Source organism: Montipora capricornis, chromosome 4 (assembly GCF_036669925.1).
Source record: "Montipora capricornis isolate CH-2021 chromosome 4, ASM3666992v2, whole genome shotgun sequence".
NCBI lineage: Eukaryota > Metazoa > Cnidaria > Anthozoa > Scleractinia > Acroporidae > Montipora > Montipora capricornis.
In genome coordinates, this window is record NC_090886.1 from 39,599,796 (window position 1) to 39,609,795 (window position 10,000).

A 10,000-nucleotide genomic window follows, 5' to 3' on the forward strand; every position below is an offset into this window, starting at 1 on the left:
CTATGCAACTGAGGTAACCATGTGAGCAAGAACCACCATTTACCCGCCATGAAGTCAATAATCATTTATACCATTGATTTTGGTACCATGCAAGGTACAGAATAGCTTTATTAAAGTTTTTTTTAAACAAGGCAGTAATAATTGAAGATGTCATTACTGATGCAGCTCCTTTCCAGGGACATACTTTGCTTAGAATCTGCCCTAACTTTCTCTGAATGAGGCAGGTATAAAAGTTGGACCAGATAAACTCAGATCAACTCAGAATGCTCACCTCAGATTGACATAATATAAGAATTGATAAGGCCTCAAGAAATCACCTTTGCCCTAATCTTTTAATAAGCTAACCTTGGTGAAATTGGCTCAAACCTTGATTAGTTTTGGTTTACAAAACCGTTTTTCACTCATTCCGAGGTGAGCGATCAGAGTTGATCCGGTCCAACTTTTGTACCTGCCCGCTCGGAATGTGGTTGGATTTGAAACTTACTGTTAATTCATGAGATGGACAAAGTCATTTTGACTGACTTCCTCATGGTGCAGCCCCTTTCATTTTTCAACAAAAAAAAATTTACAAACAGAAGTACTCGAACTACCCTCAGCTGATGACAGTTTTTCGTTGTTGAGCGGAAGTTTTTTCAGAACTTATTATAATTGCTTTTTATTGACACAAAATTCTCTTTGAGGATTTCGTGATTAGAAGATTTTGAAGATTTTGTGGCCTGCATTATGAACAAGAATCACAGGAACTTGTACAATTTCTAATAATAGATACCAGTAATTGCATTAATTTGAGAATTATTCTCAAGTTGGAATTGCCTAACTAGCTATTAAAGGCTATGCATGTACCAATAATAATAATTCTTAATTTTACCATTTAGTTATTTATTTATTTATTAATTTTATTTAAATAAAGCAAATACAATGGCAATACAAAAGAAAACTAAGACTAACTACTGGTAACAAATTTCACACACACACGAGTACCTAACAAAGCTTAGCCCATCATGCATTCATTAAATTGCTTTACACGATTCTTTTTTGTTGCAATACAGCAAAGAACGTCAATCTTGCTGCATGTACATTGTACTTAAGAACAAAGGAGAACCCTCAAAGTCCAGGGTGCCGCTGCATAGACTTGTGGCAAAAATATGTTTGGCTGCTAATAAGGAAATAATTAAGTATATCCCAGTTTCTTGATTCATGGTGCCAACCATACAGTCAAAATAACGTTTTGCGATGAAACTAGACCTTACCTGCAAAAAAACCTCTCAGAGCAAAGTAGAGAACCAACTCAACTCACATAATTTATGACACTGGATCTGGGAATCGAACCTACCAGTAATTACAGACACATAATAAGGTACACCATTCCTCTTTTCCCAGCTTTAAATGCTCATGGGGTCAAAAATCATTTTGATTCAAAATTTGTATCAAAATGTTCTCATGTAAAGTGTAATTTCCTGATCTGTCCCATGTAAAAATGTATTACATACAAAGAAAGGTGAAATAATACATGTACAGTGTACATGGTGTTAACAAACTTCTGCATGAGCTGGCAACACTCTATTTCTGGTCAATGTTTCTGAATAGTTTTTTTGTTGACTGAAAACTGTGCAAAAACAAAAATTTGTATCGCTTGATTGCTGCGATATTGCATTGTTTGTACACATTTTTTTTTTTGTAAAGTATGTACCATTCCCTGAGAGTGATAACTCGTTTGACATGAAAAGAATGGCGAGTTAACAACCTTACCTGGTAACTAATTTTAAAATAGTTCTGATGATCATAAATCACCATAGCAATGCCAGAGCAGTTAACAATAGTAAAGTTGACAGATCATTTATAATCCTTCATTTGATACCAATTTAATATTGATATTACCCCCTCCAGACTAATTTCCTTGGTTGGTGGATATTATGCTGTATTGGGTGATATTGTCCTAACCTGGTATGCAGAGCATGCCAAGAATACACTCTTAACAGGAAACGAGAGCTCTTGTCTCAATGAATTCCTCTTTGTGATCAAAGTAAAACTCTCTCTTCCCAATTGCATCGGCAATGGTAATTTCCCATCGGAACTATTATAATGTCAAGGGTCATTAAAGTAGTTGGATCTGGTAAGCCAAATAGAATGTATTCTTGTCATCCAAAGTGCAATTGGTATGCAAATTGTGGTCAATGTTGTGACCAGAATTATTTAAGAAAAGGAAAGGACATGTTGAAACATCGTAAGAGACCCATTGAAAGTTCAGGAAATACCAAAAAGGTATCACAATAATTTTGTACTTAGTGTATAGTACATTGTGCGCTTTTTGAACAACGTTTTGTCACTGGTTTGATAGATATCTACACTGTACAGTATAGATTTCATGCATAAGTTGATGAAGACTGTTTTCAAAACAGTGAATTGTTGATCTATATACATGTACTTTTGTGTCGTGGTCTCTTCTGTACTAATCATTTGCTTAAAGATACTATCTTATTCGATCATGACAGATTTTATAAGAATGAGAACGAAATCTAACAAAATAAGAGTGTGGAAGATAGATTAGATGACATGCTCTGGTAACGGATTCATCAGGTAGGTACAAAAGTCGGACAGGATCAACTTGGATCAACTGGGATCGCTCACCCCCGATCAGCGTAAAAAAATGATAAGGTCTCAAGAAATTACCCTAGCCCTAACCTTTAAGCTCAAGTTGGTGAAATGGGTGCAAACATTGAATAGTTTTGGCCTAGAAAACCATTTTTCACTTGATCTGAGGTGGGCAATTCTAGCTGATCCAGTCCAACTTTTGTACCTGCCCAGATTAATTTCACTTTGGCTGTGTTGCTGCCAGTGTCTATCGTAACATCAACAAAAGGAATTCAGTTTCCAATCGCTAACATTGGTGGTGCCATTTGTTTGGAAGCTGAGAATCATGTAGTGTGATGCTTTAGTTGGTTTTGCCTTCCTTGCAGTTATGAATGTATGTACGTGTATCCATCCAATTTTACAAACATCTTTTTGGTTTTGCACTGCACGCTATGTCACTCGGTTGTAAAAGTGTGTGCATGAGTGTAAGTTCGTGGTGGCAAATAGGCCCGCAGGGCATGCAGTAATCATGAAAATAAACAGGTGTGTGGGATGGGTGCTTGAATTTCAACAATTGAGCCCCAACATCAGCGTGAATTTGTGACGCTGATGAATAAGAAAGCAGCTTGTAATTTCCAAAACGATGGAATTACCTGGTGATAAATAACGTTGTCCAGAAGAGCGAATTTTTGACTTAGCAGAAGCAATGGTCAACCTGATTAGGTAGACTTTAGTGATCTTTGTGTTAAATTCAAACATTTTTATGTCATTTTTTATAACACTTGAAAGAAAAAAAGCAAACTAACAAAAACCCAGTGGACATCTTGCCCGCATTTTGTCACAGACATAATTATGTTTCTTGAGTTGTTAAATTGGTAACACGCAAGGTAACTTGATCACAGCTGGCCGCTGAAATTGATGTCACTTTCGATTTTGCTATTTACTTGTGCAGCCAAAAGTACAATAGACAAAATTTATGTAGTTTTCTTGTCACAAATTTTGTTGCTGATGGCAAATTATTTTTCTATTCTTGATTGACACGTACTAAAAACTTCCTTCTGCTCTTACTAAAAACTCTGTATCAATAGTTATTTACTTTTGCATCAATAGTTGTTTAGTTCGCCCTCTTGAGCAATAAAATAGATGAATTTTTGGTCCTACATGTATGTTTCTGACGGCAAGTCGTATATTTTGTGGTCTCCCATCGAGGTACTAACCCTGCTGGACAGGGATTAACTTTAGTGAACTTTTCTCGTGAAAAGCTGTCTCAGATGCTCAGAAAAGGAAGTTGAAGCAAACTTTATGTCAGCCTCGAAGCCAATGTTTCCCAATTCCCTTTTATTTTCTTCAATCCTTCTGGGTTTAGTATTTCACTAGTGACTACATACTGTATCTTCTCAGGGAGCTATTTACCTAAGACATCTACATGTACAGTCGAACCTCGATTATCCGGACCTCAATTATCCGGATTTCTCGATTATCCAGACTTTTTCTCTGGTCCCAATTTTGTCATAAATATTTATTAGTCATGATCTAGATCCGAAGCCATATAATTAGTATATATTTTTAAAGCTTCAGTGTTGAAAAGAGAAGTAAAGGCAAGTTTGTTTCGCTTTCAAAAAGAAAAATAAAGCAGCGCTCGCACATGTGGCAACTAATGTAGAACTTTCGAATGAGTTGTGATTGGCTTAGAGTTGCTTTGTTGCTAAGTGAAATTTTACGCTCTATTGGCTCCTTTGGCAAACAAGCTACATACAGTACGTCACGAATGTTTATTCACAATCATCATGTCCTTGACGCATAAGCGATCCGTTCTTTCGATAAAAGATACACAGGATTTAATTTTGCAATTAGAGAAAGAAGAAAAAGGATATCCGCAAGAGCAAGGAAAAGATCATGACATTTGCCGACACATGTTCAAGTATTCACAACGGACAGTGAAGATGTAGACCATATTGTTTTCCAAACAATTTGCAAATGTTTTGTTTCACGATGAAATGTCGCTTTCTTGTTGTAATCAGTTTTTGTTCCTCATTAATATTCATATTCTCGATTATCCGGACTATTTTGTCTTGTCCCAACGAGTCCGGATAATCAAGGTTCGACTGTACATGGATAGGACTATAGTGATTTACAATACCAAAACAATATTGTGTACTATTAGAGCTACATATCATACAGCAACAACAACTTGAATCTCCTGGAAAACAAAAAAATGCAGCTCACTTGACTGTTATGGAATAAAGCACTGTATCAAGTTACTGCACTACCACACATATGCAATGCTTGCCTTATATTTTTATTATAATAGCATTGTTAGAGAAGCCTGTTGGTGAAAAGGACAGTAAAAAAGAAAAAGAACAATGTTGACATCATTAATACTACATAATACATTAGCATACATGTATCTAGAAAAGCTCCTAAAAGACAGTCTCATGTAAAATGAGAAAGTGATATAATTTTAATAACTACCTTAATGGGAAGAGAATGTCTTTTAGGGGCTTCTCCACAGTCATATACTTTTAATTATGTCAACAGTGTTCTTTTTCTTTACCAACTGGCTTCTCTAACAGACCATGAATTGCATAATGTTAGCCAAGCTTGGCACCGTCAAAAATTATCGTCTCTGATTGATTTTAATGGGCATAATATCCATGCGTATATTGCCAATTATTTTGAAAAGGTGCCAATTAATTTAAAATATTGTAGTGTAAATGAAATGATTTTTATTTGATTACCTCAATCTCAAGAATTTTTAGAACATTTTTTGGCACATGTTATGCATGTTTGTCACCTTGCTAATTTTACCATCGTTAGTCATAATTTTTTATTATTATTTTTATACGTAACTGATGAAGGTCACTGAAGTGATCGAAACGTTTTAAAACTCAATGCTGCAATTTCATTTTATATCATTCCTGATTACAACCATGGTATTAATAATTATATGTTTCAGTAGATCTTTTTGTAATAATGTAGCTGTTTTTTTCTGTTTTCCTCAATAGCTCATCACTGTTAGATGGTTCTTGTCAAGAATCATATTTGTCGATTGATTTTGAAGCAGAATCAGGAATTTACAGTTTATGACAGTCCCATGTTTAATACGTATTTTCCTGTTGCTTTCTTTTTCATGATTTAAACAGAAGGAAAAAGTTGAGGAACTGCAAACTATCATAAGACAGTCGGCCAAGGAAAGATTGTGGTTGGAGAGACAAATATCAAACATTGATGCCTCTCGCACTCCTAGTCCTCTTTTCTTGTCTGGAGATTTTGCCACAGAAGTTCAAAAAAAGACTGAGAAACTGGATGCCGTAGAAGCTGAGAACAAGAAATTAAAAGCATCAGTTGACCAACTGCAAAAGGCTGAAGCCGAGAGTGCAAAATTGGTAAGTACAGTAAGTTTTTCCAACTTAGCCTAAATAGGTTGGTACAGGTGTATTTAGTGGGATTTTAGGCTACTTATGTTCTTAAAGGGGCTAGGTCACAATTTTAGGCAATTTCAGCACTGATCGAATGGTCATAGAATTAACTAAAATATCAAAATACTGTGACTGTTCAAAACTATAGAAGTTCTGTAACAAAATGTAGGGATGCCAAGAAGGGCCATGGATGGTCAAAACTGGAGAGGATTGAAACAGATTGAATTTGGGTAAATTTGAAAAACGTCGGCCCACCGTTTTTCAGAATTACATCAGTCTATATTAAAATGTCATTTACAAAGCTGGAAAAGCATAAATTTCTCAGTTGTTATGTGGCCGTGATTTTGAAAACGAAAGACTCTTGCTCTGCCAATTTGACGTTTAGAGCTCACACAGTGTACAGTAATTAACAAAATTAAACAAAATTACCTAAAATAGCGTGACCTAGCCCCTTTAAATAGGTTCTTAATTTGATGGGGCAGCAGTGATCAGCAAACATAACTACTGTAGGGAATATGAGAGAGACACATGGATCTGTAATTGCATTGTGTAATCCACTATTGGCAAAGACATGATATGGTTTTCATTTCAGTTCATTGTTTAAATCTTACTGGCTTAAACCTAGATTAACAGTTTTTTTTCTGTATTTCATCTGTGCTTTCATTTTTGTAAAATAAGAACCTATTGAAAAATTTTGGTAAAATAAGTTCTTATGAAAAGGGGGTTTAAAATGAAAATTGTAGCCTAACAGTTTCTTAAATTTTAGGTCCTTATATGCAGATTTTACTGTATTGCTTCTAATGCGTGCTATAATAATAATAATTTATTTTGTTTATTGGTTGGAGATGAATGATTGGTGCAGTTACTGTAGTAAAAGCATTTTATTTTTGTTGAACTGGTGTGGTGGTTATCCCCCACAGAGCCCACCCTGGTGCCCAGCATGTGCACTCCAAAACTAACTCAGCTTTCCATCCATTTGAGGGAGAAGGCAGGGGAAGGAGGGGGGGGGGGGGGGGGACAAATGTCCAATAAAATCGTTTTGCATACCTTGCGGCAACTAAGTCTTGCTTTGATAGTGTTACACTGTAATTAATTATATGGAATCTTCAATACTTCTGGTGAGTTATGATTTACAAAAGCCCACTGAGAGGTATAGAATGAATGGGGAAAAAAATGTTCTTAAAGAGTTGAAAAAGTGATCTTTTACCGTCGAAGTAAAATTCTAGGTCCTCTTTTATTTCTTTGTTTCTTTGATGTGGAAGTGATGAATTTGCTGTACATGTAGGACACTGGCCAGTGTTATCTGCATGATATTGCAATAAGATGGACTTTGGAATAATAATGAGAATTTTATTCAAGTGGCACATTCTTTGTCTGAGTTCTGAAGTTGATACTTTCAGCTAGTTATTTAGAGCGCTTTGAAAAGAGCCAATGGGCAAAAATGAATTCTTTTGGATATTCTGACCTCTGCATGAAGGTAGCATTAACTCCTTTCATTGATGTCTGTGGCCTGTGTTGGTATGATGATTAGAAGGGGCTTGCAAATTTTGGTTATATGGCTTAACCTAGACACATCAATCTTCCTAATATCAATCACGTATCATTGTTTAAAGTAGTAAACAGCTTCTTTCAATGAAGACCTTCTTTTTTAATGGTGGTCAATCCTATTAAATTAGATTATTTTTTATTTGATGCACAAGTTTGCCCTTTATCTGAGAAGGAATTTGCACATCCTAACTTGTTTTGCATGACACCAAAGTTTGTTCTTAGTTTTAATATTACTAGTGTATTATGGTTTTTGGTTGTTGAGGAGGTCTAAAATGTGTTTTTGGTTACTTACAAACTGTACAAGAAGAATTAAATTTTATGGGATTTACAGTTAAAGGTATTATGTACCGTATTTACCTGTGTATAAGTCGATCCCATGTATAAGTCGACCCCCCATTTTGGATGGCAAAAAAAGCAATTTCTTAATTTCTTTGTTAAATGTTCATGGGACACTAATCTTGCATTCTTCAATTTCTGGAACTGTGGATTCACAAAAAATTAAGGGCCTCAAGCGCCTAATAGTTTTGTGGTTCAGCGGTTGTTGTATGTGCGGGCATTTTGTCCTTGAATTTCGAAAAAGTTCTCAGAAAATCGAACATGTAAACCTCAAACTAACCTGTTTCATTGTTCAAGGATAAAGGGCTTTAGAGGATAAGCACAACATCACAGAAGCAGGAGTCAATCTTTGAAAATAACTTCAAAAACGATGGGAAATGAAGGTTTATTGGTTCTTGACTTATAATTTCTCACATGGCAAACGAAACAAAACTCATAAACCGAACAATACAAAGTTTGCAAAAGCATTTAAATCATCCAAGTTTGTATAAAGAATAAAAAACAATCATTACCAACCAGCATTTTTAGGCAACACGAGTGACAGTCATGCTTGCACGCAAACACGAGGTATTGCGCCAGGTTACTAAGCCGCTGAAGGATCGCGTTTCATTTGAAGAAACAATATTTTTTAGAGTTTTCCGCCTTTGGAAAACGAAAATTTCCAGTGTCTATTTCATATTTGTGCTTGTGAGTATCTTCAACATTTAAAGTAAAACAAATCCTTTTTCATTTCAACTGGAATTGCTTTTACATTCATTTTGAAGTCTTTCGTCCACTGCGTTCGTTATGCCCAAAGACCACATTATGATGTTAATTTTGAATAAATTTATTTACCTTGGAACTTGGCTCGAAATCTTTGACCCATGTATAAGTCGAGGGCAATTTTCAGAGCTTCTTTTGAGACCATAAGAGGTCGACTTATACACGGGTAAATACGGTATATAATGCTTAATTTTAATAATGGGATTGGATTGGAAGTAACCATATTTATTGTTTAATTTCTTCAAATACATGCCAACTGATAATGATTGTGTTTTGAATTTAGTCACACACAATATCATTACAATACAAAGGCACTATCTACACTGCATTACATTAAAGATTACATTACTGGGTTTGTTTTTTTATGGGCATAATTTTATTTCGGTGTAATTTATTATTATTATTATTATTATTATTATTATTATTATTAGAATAAATGACTAAACGAAAATACACAAGATTCCCTGGGACTCTGAGTTTCGTGCGAATGCACTCATCAGGCAGATTTAATGAAGAACAGACTTATTAGCTAGCTATATAACATATTTGCGGTGAGTAGAACAATGGGGTCCTGATTACAATGGGTGAGAAGGGCGGAACTGGGGGTGTGGTGTAAGACTGGCTGAGCTAAAACAAGCGCAATACAATAGCTATTGTGTAGGATAAGCCTTAACTGTTCTTGAGATAAAACTTGTTTTCATGTCGGCATTTGGATACAAGCTTGGATCGTTTGTTCAGTAGATTGTTGTTGCTGCGTTTAATTATATGAAGTTTTTCTGCTAAGCATAAATCACATATTTTGCTTGAATTGTGATAGGGGCGGGCTCTTGCAATGATAGACCATGTAGTTGTAAAGCTGGTGTTGCTGTCTTTGAGTTGCCAGATGTATTTTGATAATTCAGTGCTATTAGAAAGTTTCGTGTGGGTGAATGTTGACTTGTGTTGAGTATCTTTGTTTAAAAGTTCCTTCAGTCAATCCGATGTAGTTCTTGGTAATGGTTTGATTGGCTGTCGTAGAAGTTATTTGTGCATTATAGATCAGGCTGGTGGTTAAGCATTTATTGCCGAGAGGGCAATTTTGTTGGGGTCTGCATTTACATACCGGTAGTTTGTCGCTATTGTCATTGATGTTGTTATTTGATAAGATCTTCTTGTTATGCTTGTTTATTATGGCTCCCATATTCTCCATACAGCTGTAACTTACTTTGATGTTGTTCATGTTGAAAAGGGTGTGATACTTGTGTTGTTGAGGGAAGTGTTTAGATACGAGCTTAAGGAACGTTTTGCTGATGTTAGTCTTCACGCTGCTGTTAAAAGGGGGATTATACCAGATAATGTTACGCTTGCGGTTTCTACTTGGTCGA

The 10,000-nt window shown here is 35.5% G+C and overlaps 1 protein-coding gene across 7 annotated transcripts in view; it reads left to right on the top strand.

The window, feature by feature from the left end:
• LOC138046911 (RIMS-binding protein 2-like) overlaps window positions 1–10,000 on the top strand; it is a 52,055-nt gene that overhangs the window by 11,339 nt on the left and 30,716 nt on the right. For 5 of the 7 annotated variants that reach the window (XR_011131747.1, XM_068893527.1, XM_068893528.1 and 2 more), the window contains exon 5: window positions 5,715–5,957. Coding sequence is in view for 6 of the 7 variants with exons in the window: in XM_068893527.1 (XP_068749628.1) it covers window positions 5,715–5,957 (243 nt within the window). In the remaining variant the exon portion in view is untranslated. Of the gene's footprint in view, window positions 1–2,058; window positions 2,263–5,375; window positions 5,505–5,714; window positions 5,958–10,000 lie in introns of those variants that run through there. The other 2 variants (XM_068893531.1, XM_068893532.1) reach the window with 2 other exon arrangements.